At 39.9% G+C, this 22220-nt stretch overlaps 1 protein-coding gene and 2 long non-coding RNA genes across 4 annotated transcripts; 1 reads left to right on the top strand and 2 right to left on the bottom strand.

The window, feature by feature from the left end:
• On the bottom strand, positions 1-1579 carry LOC310733165. The gene is made up of 2 exons (XR_014535637.1): positions 1441-1579; positions 1-1402 (listed from the first exon to the last, which is right to left on the bottom strand). It is a non-coding gene; the product is annotated as an uncharacterized lncRNA (long non-coding RNA).
• LOC310733167 lies at positions 754-2784 on the top strand. The gene is made up of 2 exons (XR_014535639.1): positions 754-1970; positions 2091-2784. It is a non-coding gene; the product is annotated as an uncharacterized lncRNA (long non-coding RNA).
• Positions 2150-20748, bottom strand: LOC310733144 (dynamin-1-like protein). Of its 2 annotated transcripts, XM_083554141.1 has the most exons (19): positions 20573-20748; positions 19867-19961; positions 17473-17576; positions 16773-16911; positions 15966-16004; positions 15535-15581; positions 15379-15447; positions 14595-14681; positions 14303-14465; positions 12938-13058; positions 11618-11956; positions 10234-10354; positions 9814-9969; positions 9566-9655; positions 9261-9359; positions 8200-8313; positions 7903-8012; positions 5365-5524; positions 2226-3411 (listed from the first exon to the last, which is right to left on the bottom strand). In XM_083554141.1, exons 3-19 carry the CDS (start codon positions 17572-17574, stop codon positions 3355-3357), a joined length of 2013 nt encoding a protein of 670 aa, XP_083410267.1. In that variant the 5' UTR covers positions 17575-17576; positions 19867-19961; positions 20573-20748; the 3' UTR covers positions 2226-3354. The 2 variants fall into 2 exon arrangements, with proteins under 2 accessions (XP_083410268.1, XP_083410267.1); XM_083554142.1 differs by lacking the exon at positions 15966-16004 and having other exon boundaries at positions 2150-3411.
• Positions 20749-22220: the final 1472 nt, after the last annotated feature.

The raw sequence follows: 22220 nt of genomic DNA, 5'->3' as shown, positions 1-22220 counted from the left end.
CACTTTGCATTAATTTTTAATGACCTACAAACAGACACCAGTACATAGTCAAGTATGACAAATCATAATGGTAGGCAAGAACTCACAGACATTTTGTCGTAATGATATGTTTGGTAAAATTATAAAAAAAATTATAATAAAAAAAATAAAAATAAATCACACACACGAGCGCACACACACTCCTTCGTCGTTGCAAATGCATTTCTACTAGTTGCATCATTTGCAGCGAAGAAAACGAATTTCACTGTGTAACTAAAATAAATACTACAATGATGATGAACAGCCAGGAAGAGCCGGAGTGGAGAGGTCCGAGATGTGGAGAAGTGGTGGTTATGCACCTTAGCAATAAGCTTATTAGTGCTGAGCTTGCAAAAGAGGTGAATAAGATTCCCGGCTCGACATCGCTTTCCCCATCCATTACACTCCGGCATGTACGTGAGGTCTCTCCAGTCTCTCCGAGTGCGGACGCAAATCCAGAGTTTATCCTGTTGAAGTAAGTGACGGTTCACGCGATTAACCTTCAAGTGTAACGTCTTCGAAGTGCAAAGACGTGACCGTATGAATATAAATGCACCCGGAGGAGGCGTCGGTCATACTTACAACCGTCAAACAGTACGGAAAAGCAAAGATACACGACGACGTCGACTCAAACGTATACTGATATACAGGTGGCGCAGAAAAACTAGACATTTTGGAACGAGGAGGAACCCTGGGACGTTTTTTTTGATGGTTGCATAAGTATTCAACCCTCCCTATTTTCAAAGAAAAACAGCTTAACACAGCGATGATGCATATTGTGGAATGTATTGACAAGGGAGTCTCACGATGGCAGCTCAAACTGGCTCGATATTCTCTGGTGTGAGGGCTGTTCATAACACCAGGGGGCTCCACTTTAACTAATATCAAGAAGCGAATCTCGTGCTGGTTCCAAACAATTCCCAGGGTCCCCACCTCCTAGTTTGAAAACTTTCCTCTTTCCCTGCGCCACCTGGTACATTCGATTGCAAAATAATCCCATCCACAATAAATACGGCACAACAATTCGTGGATATCTGACCATTAGATTTCCTACAGTACGTGCAAAAAAAAGACCTCACAAATATACGTTCGAATAAATATATAGCAATTTATAACAGCACACATCAAATCTTTGCCCCAAGTGGCCTGGAATAATTCCGTAATCAAGCCAGTTCCCAATCACGTCTCTTTGTTCGATCGCGTTTTGTTCGGCTGCACGTTTTCAATCCCGTTTCCGCCGCTTTGTATAGGCGTGAAACTTTTGTTCCTTCGCTGATTACGCTCTGTGATCCTTCTCGAAAACACACCGTGTGAACATTTCCGAATGGTAAATTACAGCACCAATTATTTTTTCACACTTCCTGTTTTTTGTCCAGAAATAAACCTGGATACACACACACACACACACACACACACACACACACACACACACACACACACACACACACACACACAGCTGTACACACATGCTAGTTTCCTCCACATGCACAATTATAACAATGGATACTCGCGCACACAATATAATCGCTTCGTATTTCTGATTCTGACATTCGTAATTGTAACAATTCAAATAGAAATAATTGTACCACTATGTCGTTCAGTCTGAGATTGCAATTGGTCAGATGATGCAGAGGTTCGAATAAGTTCTTCATTCTATTTCAGATACACTGGGACTTGAAATATGCCTAATAATAATAAAAGAAACCGACATATTTTGTATTTTTGAAAGTAAAAGAGTTGTCTACACTATGGACAAAAGTTTGTGGACACCTGACCATAAGACTGCTATGTCCTTTTTTTTTTTTTTTTGTCTCCATTTGCTGAAGAACTTCCACTCTTATGGAAAGATGTTCCACTAGATTTTGTGGAGATTTTTGCTCATTGAGCTGCAAGGGTGTTAGTAAAGCCAGGTACTGGTGTAGGTGAGATGAGAGGGTGCAGTCAGCGTTCATGTTCATTCATGTTCAATAGGGTTGAGATCAGAACTCTATAGCAGGTCACTCAAGACCTTCCACTCCAAACAATGTAAAGCATATCTTTATGTGTACTGGGGCATTCTCATACTGGAACAGGTTTGGGTCTTAAATATGGTGTTCAAATGTGTGCATCCAAATTTGTTGCAACACTTTGGGAAGACAATATGGCTGGAAAAGTCTGGAAAAGTCAGGTGTCCCAATAATTTTTTTTTCGTATTGTGTATTTAAGGAAGGGGTCTTGGCGGGAAAGCTTTATAAGAGTCGGGCGTTTCTCCACCATGAGAAAGTGGTCAAGCTGCGGTTGACTTTCTCCGAGAGACTAATGATGTTTGCAGCTGCTATAACGAAAGCGAATGTGATGTTCCATGACAACAAAAGTAACTACAAATGGTTAAGAAGTATGACGATTTTGTTTCAAATTAAGAAACTGTAACCTTCGGCATAATTGCTGTGGAATGAAAGAAATAAAACCGTTTTTACCCCTGACGCACTACACTGTAAAACATATACTACAGATATAATAACTGAAATTAAAGGAACACTCCAGTGTTTCAACCTCATCCATACGTATCGCTCCTGCAGTGCATGTGGGGAGGTGGTAGCTTAATGGTTCAGTCACTGGATTTTAGATCCAAAGGTTATGAGTTTAAATTCCAACCACACCAAGCTGCCACTCCTGGGCCCCTGAGCAAGGCCCTTAATCTCATAGCTGCTCAGTTGTATGAATGAGATAAATGTAAGTCACTCTGGATGAGAAATGGCATGAATGTAAATGGATTAGAGCCGGATATTTCTGGAAGGAAAAAAAAAATAGCTTCAAAAAAGTCCCAGGATTACGGCATTGATCAAACATGTGTTTCAGGTGCGGTGTATTTGAATTCGTTCGTAAAATGCTTGTATAAACAACAAAACAATAACCATGACTAATCTGTCTTGGTCATTACGGGTTGGTCGGCTGCAAGCCCTTTTGAGTGCTCGATGTTTACTGGGAAATTCAAGCAGGGAAAAAAACTATTTAATTTTCCTTCACAGAACATCGGAATACATCTCGGAGAAAAGGCTCGAGAGCTTCCCTGCGAGCTCAGTGCATTTCAAGAGTGCCTCTTAATTCGGGGGAAAATAAGCAGGCTGATCATACTGACCTGGGATGCAAGTTCTCCGGCTTTCGCTTGCTCACACACATACACACACTTAAATACTTTGTTTAGTAATAACAAAAAAAGGTACCTGAAAGACTGACTGGTTTGAAAGATGCATGTGCTCTGAGAGGCCTTTAAACACCTAGATTAGACTAGTTTAAACCGTACGCACATACAAACACCTAATCGCACGCAACCGTTCGACGTGCAGTCGCCTCAGGCTACCACAGGTTTGTCTCTCGGATCTCTGAGATTATGTGGTTAGCCTTCTGGAGTGCCTGGGGAGAAAAGAGAAGGGATAAGTGAGGACAAGGAATGGAGATGTTTGCCTTTGAAAACAAAAGAAGAACATTTTTGACCAGAGATGCTGAGATTAGTCTCCATTATTGTTAACGCATTCTCAGTTCTATGATGCTTTTCTGTACAGCGTGGTTATAAAGAGTGTTTATATTAATCACTGGAATATTAAAGGTGTTCTCCTTTTCTGGAACTGCCTGCCTGATGTGTTTTTGTTTGTCCCTGTGTAAAACTGTACCCATTTATATAAATACTCAAATCAACTCAACTAGCTGAGATCATTTTCCCTTCCGTTCCTTATGTTGGAACAATGTGAACATTAATTGAAGCTGAATGGCAGATTTACAGATATTCTTCGGTTCACTGTGGTGAAATGATGAAATTCTTGGCTCCTTTTGCTTTAATTACTGCCTCAATTCGGCGAGGCATAGAGGTGATCAGTCTGTGGCACTGCTGAGGTGGTATGGAAGCCCAGGTTTTTTTGAGAGTGGCATTCAGCTCATTTCATTTTTTGGTCTCTTGTTTCTCATTTTCCTCTTGACAATACGCCATAGATGCTCTATGGTGTTTAGGTCTAGTGAGTTTGCTGGCCAGTCAAGCCCACCAACACCATGGTCATTTAACCAACTTTTGGTACTTTTGACAGTGTGGGCAGATGTCAAGTCTTGCTGGAAAATAAAATCAGCATCTCCATAAAGCTGTTCAGCAGAGGGGAGCATGAAGTGCTTTAAAGCTTCCTGCTAGACGGCTGTGCTGACCTTGGACTTGATAAAACACCAACACCAGCAGATGACATGACTCCCCAAACCACCACTGACTGTGCAAACTTTACACTGGACCTCAAGCAGCTTGGATTCTGTGCCTCTTCACCCTTCTTCTTTCAGACTCTGGGGCCTTGATTTCCAAATAAAATTAAATTTCCTTCCATCTGATAAAAGACTACTTCGGCCCACTGAGCAACAGTCCAGTCCTTTTTGTCCTTTGCCCAGGTAAGACACCTCTGACGTTGTTTCGGTTCAGGAGCGGCTCGACACGAGGAACGCGTCAGTTGTAGCCCATGGATACGTCTGTGTGTGGAGGCTCTTGAAGCACTGACTCCAGGTGCAGTCCACTCTTTGTGAATCTCCTCCAAATTCTTGAATGGGCTTCAATACAACTTTTTCTACCACATTTTTTCTTCCATTCAACTTTCCATTAATGTGCTTGGATACAGCACTCGTGAACAGCAGCTTATTTAGCGATGACCTTTTGTGTCTTACCCTCCATGTGCAGGGGGTCAATGATCTGTCAAGTCAGCAGTCTTCCCTCATGATTGTGTAGCCTGAACCAGACTGAGACACCATTTAAAGGCTCAGGAAACCTTTGCAGGTGTTCAGACTTAATGAGCTGATTAGAGTGTGACACCACCAGTCTCCCATATTGAACTTTTTCACAATATTCAAATTTCTTAAGATACTGAATTTTGGGTTTTATTAGCTGTAAGCCTTAATCATCAAATTAAAAGAAATAAACACTTGAATTACATAAGTCTGTGTGTGATGAATTTATATAATATATAAGTTCACTGTTTGTATTGAGTTACTAAAATCAATTAACTTTTTAATGACATTCAAATTTATTGAGATGCACCTGTATATACACTAAAGGTCGACCGATATGGGATTTTCTCTGGCAGCTGCCAATATTTTGACATCAGGGCAGCCGATGGCTGATTTATCAACAAATGACAGTCATTGGGGTCATCGGAATGCATTTCATCGTAAGTACTCCCTGTACTCTCAGTTTAGTTTGTTGTATGTGCTCACAAATGCACACTGCAGTCGTATGTTAATTTGCATAAGCACCATCTTACCTCCATCCAGTAGCTCATTAACCCGTTTGTACCCTAGTTTTCTTTCACTCATCTACACACACATTAATGACTACACACTTACCTTGAGCATGTGGGCGACTTCGGTGCGCTGCTGTGCCGTTTCCTGAGACTCGATGAGCAGCTCCTGCAGTAGAGGCTGCCTGTACAGCTGACCCACCAGCTCACTCTGCAGACGCTCCTTCACAAAGTTCACCAGGAAGTGCATCACCGCTTTGGGCACACTAAGAGAGACAAAAAAAATAAAGAGAGATGAGGGAAAGAATGACCAAGTGGCCAAGAGATGTGATTCAAGAATATACTTTATTGGATATTTTTTATACTGTAAACAACCCCAAATGAATAAAAGTTGGGACACTGTGAAAAATGTAAAAAAAAATTTATTGAAATCTAATAAATCCATATTCTCTTCACAATAATAAAAAATAAAAAAATCATCAAATATACCATTTTATTAAACAAAAAGCGTTCATTTTGAGTTGGATGGGTCTTAAAAAAAGTTAGGACAGGCTCATGTTTACCACTGTGTAGCATCCATGTTTTCTGTCTGTATAAATATGGGAACTGAGGAGACCAGTTGCTAAAGTTTTGGGAGAGAAATGTTGTCCTATATGTGTCTGATACAGGATTTTAGCTGCTTAACACTTCTGGGTGTCCTTTGTTGTATTTTTCACTTCATGCATGCCTTTTTTGTTGCATGATAGAGATTTAACAAGCATTTGTGTACGACATGGCAAACTGTGTTCACAGACCATGATTTCTGGAGGTGTTAATGAGCCAATGCAGTGATTTCCTTTAAATAATCATGACTGTTTTAAATGCACAGGCATCCAATAGTCTCCAGAAAGACTCTGGGTATAAAAAGTGTATCTTAGAGAGGCAAACATCTTACTACCCTGCTGACCTCATCAACTGCTTAATTTTAATAACATACTTTTTCCAGATGTTTGTTGCCCCGTCCCAACTTGTTCAAGACATGATGCAGACATCAATTACAAAATATGTAAAATTTTACATTTTAAGAATATAATTTGCAAAGAACATTTGGAATTAGGGTTGTACGTTAAGGTAGCAAGTTTATTCTACATTTACGGCATTTAGCAGATGCCTTTATCCAGAGCGGAGTACGGAATTGCTTCAAAGTCTCTATCAATGATATCAATTACATCATCACTGGTTCACTAGGTTGCAGACTTGGGATACCATCAGCCTAAAACTCTGTTGGAAGGAATTTTATCACATATTTTTAAAATACTTAAACATAGACTATTCTCAGAGCTGCCTTGCTTATATGCTGAAGAGCTAATACCCATAAATACACAAGCGCTGGAACATGATTCCAGGCCTTTTGCAACAGTCCTGCCACTTGTACAAATTACAGGGGACGTTGCCTGGCTGTCACCAACTCTACAGCCAGAGAGGACCAGATAAGTGACACTTAGCCCTAGAGATATTCATACAGATTGAGTATGTTCTTTTGTCATATGATTCGTGTTTTCGGAACCAACGCTTGAAAAAAGTGTCCATAAACAACAGCCATGCATATAGATCCAGACAAATTCATCAATTCAACATCTAACATTAGTTACTATACGGACAAAAGTACTGGGACTATTTTTTCCAGCCGTACAGTATATGTAGTACTTCCCCCATAAATTAATTTGTAGACACACGAATGCTGTAGAATAAACTTCACTTAAACTCAAAAACCCAAACCTGTTCTAACATGACAATGCCCCTGTGCACAAAGCCAGCTCCATTAAGATATGGGTTTAAAGTACAAGATTTTGAGTGGCCTGCTATTGAGCTTAGACCTCAACCCTAGTGAACACTTTTGGGATGAATTGAAAAGCTGACTGCACCCGACTTGTGGCTGAACGAGCACAAATCTCCAAAAGCACACTCCAAAATCTAGTTCCCAGAAGACATGGAAGTTATTATAAAGAAGGAAAAATGTCCTTTATACTCGTCACGTACTTTTACAGCAGCAGTAAAATTCTTTTTTTGCATATGCCAGAGATGTCGGGATGCCATGATACAGCGCCCCTGGAGCACAGAGCGTAAAGGGCCTTGCTCAAGGGCCCCTATTATAAAGAGCAAATGGGAACTAAATGCAGAATTGGTGTTGAATAGAATTAGGTCCTGTGTCACTTATCCCCTAACCCTCTGTGCTCCATGTGCATCATGGCTTGGATTTGCAATGAAAGTACAAATCACAACTTCAATGTGCTGTAATGTACATGTGACAAGTAAAAAGCCCCCCCTCTCCCTTTCTTTGAGTTCCTAAATATGTTATAGAGATCATGGGCCTCTTTCAACTGCCATAGATGCTTACGGGAAGCTACATGAGGTTCTGCATGGTCTATATTTTCTGCTGTAGAATTAAAATCATCTTCCAAAATTAAAAGCACATACAAATCTTATGGTCATGTGTCCACAAAACACTTCTTTAACAGGCCATAGACTTTCTATACCGAATAATTGACGTTCTTTCTGTAAATATGTTCATTCATATATTTTGTATACAGACATAGCGTCCTACATTAATCCATTTGCCCAACCATATGTACTCCTAAATTAGCTGGACCTTTCCCCCTCTGACCTGTCCTGGATGTTCTTGCGGACGATGAGGAAGTAGCACTTGATGAGGCGCTGGATGACCTCGCAGTCGCGTTGCTCACGTGAGCTCAGCTTCCGAGACACCGGCACCGCCTGTACGAGCGGAAAACATATTCATCCGAATCCAACAGGGTCCGAATCGCACAGAATTAAAACGCTAAAATGTTACAACCATATACAATCATAGGTTGAGAGTTCTTCCAACCAATTCAGTAACAGTGCACTCTTGAGAGCTGTAATGTACTTTAAAAAGTAAAGATGCTTTTTTCTTTTTCTTTACCGTGTCCAGTAGGTTAACAGATTTGTTAGGGCTTCCAAATCCAGGCACTGAGCTTTTCTCCTCCACCGGAATCTTATCGTTCTTCCAGTGATTTCCTCCATCTAGTGATTCAGTCTGGGAAGGAATTTATGGTGTATGGTTATGTTTACATTTTACACCAGAAAACTGCTATATTTCTGTAGGTCTAAAAAACAAACAGATATGAGGGTGCATGTATGTGTGGTCTCATGTATAAAATTCATGATCAAAAGTTTGTGTACGCTTGAAGTCGAAGGATTCATCGATTTTGCCAATAAAATCCATACTGATAGTTTTTCCGGGTTGCTGGAGCAGCTGAGAAGGTCTTCTTTCATTAGAGATTGGCCTCTAAAGGCGAATCACTGATGTCACATGCTGTTTGTTTTAACACATGAGACTGTGCGGAGAGCGCTGTCATATTTATTATTTATAATTAGATTTTACTTTGTAATTTGATTTATTAATATATACATAAATTTCATATTTTTTTAAGTTTAGTACTATTTTACATAGAGTGTTATGTTTGTATTTTTTTATCCAGTATACATTTAAAAAATGATTGCTTGATCAATCGCCAAGTACAATCCAACCTAGCTATCTGTATCGGTAAAATCCACTATAGGTCGGCCATAAGATATAGTGGACACCTGACCATAAGATTGGTATGCGCTTTTTGAACCTCCTGTTCCACATTCAGCCCATTTAATTTTCTAATAACCTCCAACTTTGTGCTCATTCAGCCACACAAATGTTAGTAAAGTCGTGTACTCGTAGAGTGAGGAAACCTTCCTCATGGAGCTGGCTTTGTGAAGGTTTGGAACAGGTTTGGGTCTCAGAGATCAAATAATAGGCAAATTCCATACGTCCAAAGATGCTCTATACAATTGTGGGCCTTTAACTTTGTGGTAACAGAACCAAGTCAGGTGTCTCTATACTTTTGTCCAAATATGGTATCTGGATTAGGTGTGTGTGTGTGTGTGTGTGTGTGTGTGTGTGTGTGTGTTTGTGTGTGTGTGTGTGTGTATACACGTGTGCGCAAAAACCTGTTGGCTGTTGACTGATGCAGACACTTGTGCGGCATCTGTGAAGTCCGGGTGCTTAGTGTTTATGTACGCGAGCTCTATTGACACCAGATTATGGACCTGTGACCGAAACAGAAGCACACAAGTTTGTTTTACTATCATTGTGAGGACCTTGGATTAACACATGCTCTACTACTGTAACCTTCAATTTTTTGACAGTTTTGACCTTGTGGTAACATTTGGTTCCTCAAGACAAAGAAATATACCCTCCCTTCCCCCAAACAGGGCTCCAGATTGTTCTTGTGTGTGTAAATCCTGGTTTGTACCATTTCGTTGGTGATTGGAAGACGTTTCCTGAGTAAACTGGTCACCACCTCCACTATGGAGTCATGCAGCTTGGGAAAGCGCAACAGTTCCTGTAAAACCAAATGGAAATACTTCAATAAAGTACACGAAAAAGAAACGTGGATTACTGTTATTGTCCACCACTGGGGTGTGTGTATGTGTGTGTGTGTGTGTGTGTGTGTGTGTGTGTGTGTGTGTGTGTGTGTGTGTGTGTGTGTGTGTGTGTTACCTGAGTACTGTGGGACGAGCAGTGCTGAATGATCCTCTGCAGCTCCTCGTGGACGAGCTCGACGCAGCGCAGACTCGGCTCCTCCAGTCTCTTAATCTGCTTCTTCACCAGCAGCTCGAAGCTCACCTCAGGAACGAAAAGTGCTGGACGGGGACCCTGTGACACAAACAGGGCTTTACCCAGGATGCACCTGGTCACATATGGCTGTGCTAGTCATCTTTCCAGAATGGAAAAGTTTCATTGGATATCATCCGAGTGCACTGAATGCACCGTGTTATTTTGATAAACAAGCGCTAATCAGGTCCTAAGCCGCTCATTTCGGCACGATCCACTGAAATTATTTTGATGGAACACCCAATTCAGGTCAGAATGACTTCGCTGTGGTGGGTCTCAAAAAAAACAAAAAAAACAACGTATTACCGTGGCATTTCGGATGGCGGTGAGAATGTCGAGCTCGGTGAGTCCTGCCAGCGGGTCGATGGATTGCAGGGTCCGGCCGAACGTCTCGTGGAAAATGTAACAGATCCGGGCGCCGCCGCATCTGTGCCACAAGAGGCACAAAAGACAGGCTGAGTGGTGGATCGCAGCAAACAGACAGCACTTTAAAGCAAGTTATGCACTTCGAACATCAATAAGCCGAGTGGAAATACAAGCACTAGAGGCTGAAGTCATATTTCCTTCCCCGAGTGGACGTAATGAGCTTGGTCCTCCAGCTAATTAGCCGCTTGTCATTTTCACTCAGCTGCACAGAGGAAATGTGTGGCTTTCCGTATCTGTCAGACTCGCAAGAGAAGAAGAGCGGGGCGGTAGGATGCTCCGTTCAGGCTTCGGGGGAGGAAATAGATCAGCAACATGACTGCAGGTGGCAGATATTCGAGCTGAATAAGGCAGTGTTTCCAGCTGCTAGAATGGAAGTTGTTCCAGTAAACATACACTATATGGACAAAAAGTTTATGGACCCCTGACTAAAAGATTCCTATGTGAATTTTTCAACCTATTTAGTTTCCATTCACTCTTCTGGGGAGATATTCCACTAGTCCAGGTCATTCAGCTGCAAGGGTGTTAGTAAAGTCAGGTACTGATGTAGGTGAGGTGAGGAGGCCTGGGGTGAAGGCTTGAGGGAAGACCTTTATAGCAGGAGATCTTCTACTCCAACCCATGTAAAGCATGGAGCTGGCTTTGTGCACAGGGGCGTCGTCATGTGAGAACAGCTTTGGGTCTCCTAGTCAAATTGTTTCACAGATTGGGGAAAAAACAAATATGGCTGAAAAAGTCAGGAGTCTCATGGTATTTAAAAAAGGAGTTTCCATTGGGAAAGGTTCAGAACAGTCAGGTCTTCAGAATGGACTGAGCTGCGGTTGACTTTCTCTGTTTATTTCTTTTTTTCTCTGAGCCTAGCGATGTTTGCAGCTGCTATAGCGAACGTGACTGTCGTCTCATAGATGTTCCATGATTATAATGGTAAATGGAAACGAATAAGAAGTGAAGGTTTGGGTCTCCTAGTTGAAGTAAAGCGAACATTTATATACCACATGTGGCTGGAAAAGTCAGGCGTCTCAATACTTTTGTTCATACAGTGTGGGTATAAATGGATAAAACGCCATATTTAATAAATAAATGTTGTAATTACATGCGCTTGTATAAAAGGGGGGAAAAAAACACTTCTGGGTAAAAGTTACTAAACAAGTTTCCTAAAAATGTTAACATTTTTTAAATAGCAACGTTTTTCTTCTTTCTGTTCGTTTTCTACACTTCCTGGTTTGGCTCACAAGATTTGCTTTTATGAGGCTCTGAAGACACTCACAGCTCCGAGGTCTGGATGTGTCGGGCCGTGCCCTCGATGGTGTTGCAGTAGTCCGTGGCGAATTTGGTGACGATCTGCAGAAGAGTGGCACTGTGGTCCTCCACAGGCTGCCCGTAGCTGCTCAGCCTCGCCTGGAACTGGGCGTTCAGTGTCGTCACGCGAGCCTTGAGCTCGGGCAGGCAGTCGCGGATGTGGTGCATGAGCAGGCGGCTCAGCGAGCGTGCCAGGTGACGTGAGCCGCAGCGTGACGCTAAGGACGGGTAGTGTCGCTGCAGGAACGCTTGCTCGTCACGCCACGCGTCTGCGATGCTTTTCTGGGTGTTTAGGTCATGCTGGCTCCTGAGAAATGAGAAAGACAGGAGAACAGGCTTAATTCACTGCACTACATGAATAAAATACTTTACAAAAAAAAAAAAAAAACAATAAATGAAGAAGATAAAAGACAATTCAAGGTATTAGTAAATAAAAACCTGCACACAGATGTACAAAAATGTTTTTACAAAAATTATTTTGAAATACTGCCCACTTGTGGTCAAGTAAAGGTACTAGACACAAAGGTGAAGGATTTGGGTCACTAATAGTAGAGGTCGACTGAAAGTGCAGAATTTGCCGATAACGGATTAAATCAACCGATTTTTTAAAATGGATACTGGATTTTAAAAAACAACTACTAATTTAAGCATTACTGTTTGGATTTATAAGAAATTGTAAAAGCTGAAGTGAATAAATACTTTAAAAGTATTGTTTTCTTTTTGTTTGTTCATTTTCAACATTTACTCTTTTTTTTATTATTATGAATTTTTTTTCCCAATTATGAATTTTTCCACTTCATTTTATTTAACTTTAGTTAGCGCACTATGAACTAACAAGGTACAGCACGCAATCAAAACAAACAGCATGTCGTGTGGGTGATTTGCCTCTAGAGGCCCGCTCTCGTACTGTGTAATGGATTTTTGCCGATAACCGATAGTTTCAGCAATCGACTTTTGATGCTGAATTATCAGCAAAAAAACAAATAATCGGCTGACCTCTAACCCATAGTTCACTTCTGCCTTCAGACAAAGCACGCAATGTCCAATTGCAATTAGGACGCATTCCTACTAGGTTCAAATTCAAAGTCTAGTTCCAAAATTTCCAGTTTCCCAGCGCCACCTTGTATTTATATGAACTACAAGGTCAACCATGAACACAAAAACCTGCTTTACTTTCATTACTCCTTATACCCCAAGTTTAACTGTGACTAATGAAGAACAACCGGTTATGGTGATGTTCCACTGTAACAGAATAGATTTTGTGTCTGGAGTGTTATTGGACTCGGACCTGTTGACCACGCCAATGATGCCGAGCCTGACGGGGATGATGCGGCCAAGCAGAACCTCCAGCGCGTCCGTCCCTGCATCCATCAGATCGAGCTTACTCACAACTAGCAGAGTCCTCCGACCTGGCAAGAACACACACTTTCAGAGACACATATTTAGGCTTCGTGATTTATTATTTTATGTAAATTCTATTTATTTGTATTGTAAAATCTATTTTATTACTCTGCACTGGGACACCCGATTTTTCCCTTTATATGTGGTTCTTCTCCAAACTGTTACCACACAATTGTAAAGGACATCTTTAGTTATTGTAGCATGAAATTGTCTATTTTCTTGAACTAGGAAACCTGTTTGACACAACATATACCGTATTTTCCGGACTATAAGCCGCTACTTTTTTCCCACGCTTTGAGCCCCGCAGCTTAAACAACGAAGCGGCTAATTTATGGATTTTTCCTGGGTTTTTTCTCGGTTTCACAAACTTTAAGACAAAAAACCGAGCCCCATAACATTAGACCAATGAAATTGCTGAACGGGTTCAGGTGAACCAATGAAACTCTTTATATTAAATCAGATGCGCTCCCACTGAATCGGGCGGCACCACATCATAAATATGGACGATGTTCCTCTGACGTTTGATCTGCCGCTCACTCGGACTGTCTACAGGAAATGTGAATCATTCGTCACGCTGAAAACAACCGGGCATGAAAACACACTTCACCTGTGTTCTGAGCTGCACGGCATCGGGAGAAAAACTTCACCGATGGTGATTTTTAAACGCACGACGATGCCAAAAGATAAACTCCAGAGAGAAATAGTTGTGAAAGGAAGGAGGAAGACAGTGAACAATGACTTTCTTGGTCGGCTACTGTTTATATACAAGTCGTGTAACAGACACTGTCTTTTCATTAAAGCCTGTGTAAAGTTCATTAGTTTCAGTGTAGACACCTGCGGCTTATAGACAGGTGCAGCTTATTTATGTTCAAAATAAACATCTTTGTAACATTCAGTGGCTGCGGCTTATATTTGGGTGCGCTTAATAGTCTGGAAATTACGGTAGTTTACATGAGTTGGAGTGGAAGATCTCCAGCTATAGATCTCTGATCCAAACCCCATTGAACACCTTTGGGATGAATATGAATGCTGACTGCACCCCAGGCCTCCTCACCTTACCTCACTTTAAATTCAATGGAACATCTTCCCGGAAGAGTGGAGGTTTTTTCTAAAAGTAAATGAGGACTAAATGTGGAATCTATAGAAATCTATAAAAACTATGGAACTGCCTCCGAGAAACACAATATAATCTTTTTGAAGAAGGGAAAAGAACTACAGAGAGACTCAAGAGGAGACACGAGGGCTCCCTCACCATCAGGATCGACCTCGCGTGCCAGTTTCAATGCGTCTGAAGTGGCCAGGTCCGAGTTAGCCGGAGATACGCACAGAATGAGAGAATTAGGATTGGAAATAAAGGACAGGATCATCTCCTGTACCTGAGTCTCAATGTCTTCTGGCTGGTCACCTACTGGCACCTGAGGAAAGAAGAAAGAAGAAAGAAAATCCAAATCAATCAATCAATCAATCCAAAAAGGTGTTAATGATTAAAAAATTTTATTAATTAATTAATTAAAAATAATGAAGAACATTTTGTCTTTGGTTACCTTGGTGATTCCAGGCAGGTCGACCAAAGTGAGGTTTAGAACGTTAGGGGAGTAAATCTTCAGATGGATGGGTTCTGGACTGATGCCCTTCACGTGTAAACACACAATATTAAAAATATTAACGAGTCTTGGATTTTTTTTTTTTATGACTCCAGTCCAATCAAATGATTCCAGTCAAAAGTCACATGACCTTAACCTTTGAAAATCTGCTTACATAACTTTTCTTATCTGTTTTATTCAGTATATAGTATAATATAGTAAACATTACAATTCTGATTCAGTATGATGGGATGATCATAAAGTTATTATACATAATTTTGCCATTTTTGAATTTTACAATAGCACAACACTATAAAAGACATTTTCCAATGCACGGTGTTATGAACTCGGTAGTGGGCGTTCCTTCTACCGGTTGCCGTAGTAACGTTTAAAAGTTATTATAATATTATTCATATTATATATAAATGATATAAAAGTAACTGAAAGTGATTACTGCAGAATTCCACAACAAATCAGCTATTTTGTGCATGACACTTTTTTTTTTTTTTTTTTTTTTTTTTTTATTAAATCCAAATATATTGTCATGAAAAAAAAATTAAGAAAGAGAAATGCCATCACTATGTCAATGCATTATGGTTTACATTTTTTTTTTTTATAAAATATACTTGATATACTATATTTAATTCACTGAATTTCACTTAAAAAAAATCATTATTAACCGAATTAAAAAAAAAAAAAAAAAAAATTTTCCTGTGCATGTGAGTTTACAGATTTTCCTCAGTACCTTGTTGTTAGTGGTGCGTTCAGTCTCCTCCTCGATTTCCTTCCGAATTTCGGTGAAATCCGTGAAAACCTGTCAACAACAAGAAAAAAAAAACTTCAGCTCTTCAAGTGTGGAAAATAAAATAAAAAATAAAAAAAATCTAAAATTGTTAAATACCTGGTGTTTGCAGTGAAGGAAGGTTCCCCATTCCTCAGCTTTGATTCCTGTAATGAAGATGATAATAAGCGTTAAAGTGAGAACACTTGTTGGCTTTTTTTATTGAGACGAAGGTTTTTAATGAGACGAACGAAAAAACTTTCAATCTCTCACTCTTTGCACAGCAATGGGTTTTTCATAATTAGCGTAAATTGGGGAGGATGTAGCGGAGATGTTGGAGATGTAACCCATATCATCAGCCATTCTGAAATTCAATCATGAAATAATGAAGAAATTAAGAAAAAAAAAAAGTGGACAGATTTTTAGGACGGGACACAAGACAGAAGGTCGCTGAGATGGAAGCAAACATAATGGAGATGTGACAGGTGAAACTGAAGAACAGAAAGGAACAGGTTCATGCAGATGAATGAGTTAGGTTAGTACACAGAGACCTGGAAAGCTGCACTGAGAGTTCGCTTTTGTCCCGCTTTCTGTGGAAGAGTAAGAAGACAGAAAGAACAATCCAGAAAAAAAATGTTAAAAGACCAGAAATATCCAGAAATTCTGCACTATACAGAATAAGAATCGAACATGATATAAAAAATAAAAAAAAACAGATATTAATAAAATTATAGCAGCTAAAAACAGTCTCACCGGGTTCTCTCTCTTTTCTCTCCACTGAGGTTTCAAATCCGTAGGATCTTTATTCATTTATTCTATTCGTTAAATTTAATGTCTTTTTTTTTTTTGCCACGTACATGAATCATACACTGTATATTCTGACATAAAAGAACATAAATGATCCCATAAAATGGCATTTATTGAAAATAAAATCGATTTACAACACAAATATAAATAGCATTAATAACGTTAATACACACTACAAGGAGGAAAGGTTGCCAACACCTGCCCATAAGATCCGTATGTGCCGTTATTTGTTGTTCTAATAACCACGCCAGATGTTCCACTAGATTTTGGCGTGTGCTTGTGGAGATTTTTGCTTATTAAGCAGAGGAGGCCTGAGGTACGGTCAGCGTTCACATTCATTTATGTTCAATAGAGCTCTATAGAAGACCAGTGAAGATCTTCCACTCCAACCAATGTAAAGCGCTTTTGAAGATATTTCAGAATTATAATGTAATCGTTCAAAAAACAGAAAAAGGAATGAATAGTCCTAGATGCTTAACAATAAACCTCTTTTCTTATCGTTCGATCTCCTTTTCAAAATCACATGTTGCTGTTGATGTAAAGGTAGTTACCGTTCTCCTGTTTCCGTTCTTCAAGAGGCGGGACGTTCACCAGCTGCAACACTAGAGGGCGCCGTGTGACTATTCCTGAACCACGGGGTAAAAAATCTCGTCCGACCAGACTTTCCAGGACTGAGCTCTTCCCACTGCTCTGTAAAGTCAACCAGATACAGTCTAAATCGAAACGTCTTTCCTTGGCATCATTTGTATGACACTGTATGGACAAAAGTATTGGGACACCAATTTCCACCCATATGTTGTTCTTTCCCAAACTGTTCCCACAAAGTAGGAGGCACACAATTGTCTATGGATGTGGTAACAGGGAATTTTCCAAACCTGTTCCAGCATGCCAATACCCCTGTGCACAAATTCAGCTCCATGGAGATATGCTTCACATGGGTTGGAGTGGAAGATCTTTCGAGATAGAGTGCTGACTCCCAACCCTATTGAACACCTTTGGAATTAATTGGAATGCTGAATGCACCCCAGGCCACCTCACCTCACCTACTTCAGTACCCAACACCTGTGTGATCTCCACAAACACACTCCATCTTTCCAGAAGAGTAGTGGAGCTTATTGTAATGTCAAATGGGAACTGAGTGAGATGTTGGAAAAACCACATACAAATCTTATGGTCAGGTGTCCACAAACATTTGCCTATACAGTGTAGCCACTGAAATGGAAAGATGTGATGCCACAGTGTTGGACTGACCTGTGAGCCCACCACAACGATCTGAGGGAGCTGAATGATCTTGGCTCTGATGGTGAGGAAGACCTCCTGCAGCCGGTTAATGACGGGGATTAAAGTCTCCATCTCTGAAAAAAGAGAGAGGAAAAGAGAGAATTCAATCTGTTTAACAGGTGATGGTGTTTTATGCTTCTCTTTATGTGGACGCTGATTTTGATTTGAAAAACACTTCCTTCAGAGATCCTGAACATAATCCTGGATACAGATGTTTACCCGAGTGTTGGTGTAGGTGCGGTAAAGAGGTATTTCATAGCTGTCCTACAGGTTCTTCTTTATACCACGATTCACTTACTGACTGAACTTCATTCAGGACTATAAATGACAACGAAACGAAAATGAAATTAAAAGATATGAAGATATAAAAATAGCGATCCGTAAATGCAAATTCAAACACTGTGACCAGAAATAACATACATTCTCTTCCTGTGAGTTTAGAGCTGAGATGCCCAAACTCTCTCCTATAAAGGGCCAAAAATAACTTAATTGATGGGCGATGAACTGAAAGTAAATGATTCATCACACCGAACTGTTTGGTGTTAAAACGAAAGTTGCTACGGGTACATTTTTTCTAATCGATGAAACTTATAGTACAATAAAAACTTAATCCCGACGTAATGTACAATACAGAGAAAAAATCCCATGTACCCCAATCAGACATAACATTGCGATCACCTGCCTAATATTGTGTTGGTCTCCTTTTTATTGCTGCTAAAACATTATTAACAGCATGAACTTCTCCAGCAGTCTGTTGGATCGGACCACACGGGTCAGCCCATGAGCATCGATGAGCCTCGGCTGGTTCACCACTGTTCCTTCCTTGGAGCACTTTTGATAGATACTGACCACTGCAGACCGGGAAACAGCCCACAAGTGCTGCAGTTTTGGAGACGCTCTGACCCAGACGTCTAGACGTCTCAATTTGTCAAACTCGCTCAAATCCTTACACTCGCCCATTTTTCCTGCTTCTAACATGTCAACTTCGAGGACAAAATGTTCACTTGCTGCCCAATAAATACCTCCACCCACTAACAGGTGCCATGATGAAGAGATCATCAGTTTTCTTCACTTCACCGCTCATAATGTTATAAGGTCATAATGTTATGCCTGATCTATTCAAGTTATAAGCAATACATCCATATGCATGTCATATCAGTGATCTCTATTAAGAGACATAAAGATGGTACTTGGATGTTTTCCACATTTTTGACAAGGTCACGTCAGGGTTTCTGCGGGTTTCACCAAGTCAAATTTACGACTTTTTAAGACCTTATTAAAACCTATATCACGACATCAAAAACACACACACGTGCAAATATGCTGTGAGCAGCTGGTTATAAAACCAGGCCCTAAATTCAGTTTTTTTTTTCAAGACAAGATTTGCTAAACTTGCACCAATTTACATCTGGGGTACAGTCAAAAAGAGATTTGTGTGAAAATAACAGAAAGCTCATTAGCTATTGCATGTCGGTCTCATTTGTAGTCTTAATACAGCCAATTATATTTGAACTAACAGAAAAAGATCTACAACACCAATAAACATTACAGGTGGGGTTACATAAACATTAAGACCTGTTTACAATTATTTAAGACTTAGAACAGCAAATTTAAGATTATTTATCGTCTAAAATTTAATCTTTTTGACTTATTTAGACTGTTTAAGACCCCTGAGGAAACCCTGTATTTACATTCCATCTCAATGTACTTTTTTTGCAGTTTAACCATAAAACCAAAAATGTATATTAGATGTTAGATTAAAAATACAGATATGTATGACCTCTGGATGGATGTTCTCTTCAATTGAAGACTGAAATCAACAGCCTAAAGATCCATGAAGTTACTAAGCAACTGAAGAACTTTGAGGATGGATTTCGACTGAAATGAACATAACCAGTCTACTACAATGGCTCAGGTTTGCACTGTTTGGTTTGCGTCTACAGTTCTGCTTTTAAACGGCCATCATTGAACTAAACTGTAGTGAACGGACATACAGTGTTAAAGGGTGAGGACGGATTCCCTTTTGAGTCTGGTTCCTCTTAAGGTTTCTTCCTCGTGCCATCTCAGGGAGTATTTAAGGAGAATATAAGGAACATGTTATACATTCCTTTATACAACTGTATAACCTCTATCACTGCAAAGCTGCTTTGGGACAATGGCTACTGTTAAACGCGCTCTTGCAAACTAATTCTATTCACTAACTTTCATGCAAGTTTTCATTCATACCCATTTTTTTAACCCAAAAAATTTACATTATTGATTTAGTGTCTGCGGTTCATATTATTGTCATTTGTTCAGAGTTTTCCGAAAGAGATCGAGGTATTTGTGTCACGATCTTTACTTTGATGTACTAAGTGTTCTTACTTGAAAAGCCTCCTTCCTAGGTCCCTTCGCCCCCTTCGTCCTCGTCCCTGGGTCTCTTAAAGATGGGACGCTCCAGACAAGTCCCAGGTCTCGGGCTGAACGAGGAATCGTAATCAAAGAGACAGAAAAGAGTTTTTAGAAATGGGATTCAGGAGCTCGTCACGGGTCAAAAAAAATCACAATGGTGACCCTTGAAGCTTGTTATTGATTTGTTGAAGGTATTTGGTTTTGGCCTTTAGGTCTTTCTTAAAACATATGATGTAAGTAAAACAGCTTTCTGAAGGGTTTTTTTTCTGTGGTGGGAGGAACATCCATATTGTCATTCTCACATCTGGAATATAATATTCCACATCTGGGCAGATGTGATGACAGATGCAGCAGGTAGCAGAAGACATGATTCAAAAGAATATCTTTAAAAGTTTCTATTTGATGCAATTTAAGTAAACTAAAAATGTCATTTCGAGCAAGATCTCAAACCAATAGTGATTATCAGCCATCTAACTAGCTAACAGAAAGCCTAAAAGAAATAACCGCTTGGCTCGATCCCAATAAGCACTAAATCAGAAACAAAGTGCACTAGATACAACCTCAGCGTCTGTTCAATAAGTGCGCCAACGTAGTGAACGGTCATCCGTTTGGTATCCAGCAACACAAAAAACGTTGACTAGCAAGATAAAGGACCATAATCGCCAGTTTTCTCACTCACCCAAATGCAAAATAATGTTTGTTTTTTTCCGGCAGTGTCAGTATGATCTTCACAGCTTTCCTTGCGCCATTATACCATAATTTTCTCTTAAACGTTCAAAATGATTCACTTCATCGACTCACTTCCTCAACCACCGTCCCTGTGCAGCTGTCAAAGAACCCGAGGGGGCGTGTCCCTGTCATCCTTTAAGCCTCTGATTGGTTACCGCACCTTTGACGTTTTGTTTTTCTGTTTTATGATTGGATGGTTTGATTGTCTGTTATAGGGTGGTCACAGCTCCCATCCCTTCCCATCAGTAGCACCCTCACTATTTAATTCCTTATATTAAATATTTTATTATTATGTGTGATAATTATATATAATATATTACTTTTTTTATTTTCTCCTGCTGCATACCCTATTACTCAGTACCCCATAATGTCAAAGGGAAAACAAAAAAACAAAAAACAAAAAGCAAATATATATGTGTGTGTGTGTGTGTGTGTGTGTGTGTGTGTGTGTGTGTGTGTGTGTGTGTGTGTGTGTGTGTAATTTTTTAAATTATGGCATGTTCATATTGGTAAGTATTCAGGCCCTTTGCAAAACACTTGAAGGTGCTTTCTAGTTCTCATGATGATTGATGAGATGTTTCTACACCTTGATTAGAGTCCACCTAATAGAAAAGGTTATTGATTGGACATTATTTGGAAAGGCACACACTTCTTTAGAAGGTCTCACAGCTGATAATGCACATGTGAACACAAATCCAAGCCATTAAGTCAATGAGACAGAGCTCGGAGACAGGATTGGTGTAAGACACAGATCTGGGGAAGCATACAAAAAAACTGCTCCAAGTAGCCTCCATAATTCTCACATGGAAGAAGTGTGGCACAAACAAAACTCTTGTGAGAACAATCAGAGTAGAAGAGCCTTAATAAAAGAAATGACCAAGAACCTGATAGTCACTCTGACTGAGCTCTGGAGATCCACAGTCCTCCACCGATTTGGGATTTATGGCAGAGTGGCTAGACGGAAACTTCTCCTCAGGGTAAGATTCGATTCAATTCAATTCAATTCATTTTTATTTGTATAGCGCTTTTAACAATGAACATTGTCTCAAAGCAGCTTTACACAGATAATGTGGTGATTAAACGTAAATATGTTCTTTGTAAGTATGTTTGTCCCTGATGAGCAACTGTGGCAAGGAAAAACTCCCCGAGATGGCATAAGGAAGAAACCTTGAGAGGAACCAGACTCAAGAGGGAACCCATCCTCATCTGGGTTGCACCAAATGTCCATTTGAAGCAGATATACAATGCTGCGGGGTACAGTGATGACGACCAGAAGCAAACTGCACTCCCGAGTCAGTGCAGCAGACCGCCGACACCAACTACAGTCCAATCCATCCTCAAACAGAAATGCATGCTGCATCAATCATACGTTAATAAAATGCTATAATTTTGACAGCCATGATATATGATTTATTTATTTATTTATTTATTTATTTATTTATTTATTTATTTATTATATATTTACATATTTATCTGCACTTGTAAATTTGCACAATTCTAAACTGCATTTTATGCTGTGTACCTGTACAATGCAATGACCATAAGGTTGCTTCTATCTTATTATTTTGCTCAATTTTTATTTCATTTTAATCCTAAAA

This window comes from Silurus aristotelis (genome assembly GCF_946808225.1).
Source record: "Silurus aristotelis genome assembly, chromosome: 11".
Lineage (NCBI taxonomy): Eukaryota > Metazoa > Chordata > Actinopteri > Siluriformes > Siluridae > Silurus > Silurus aristotelis.
This window is presented reverse-complemented; position numbering and strand designations above follow the sequence as displayed.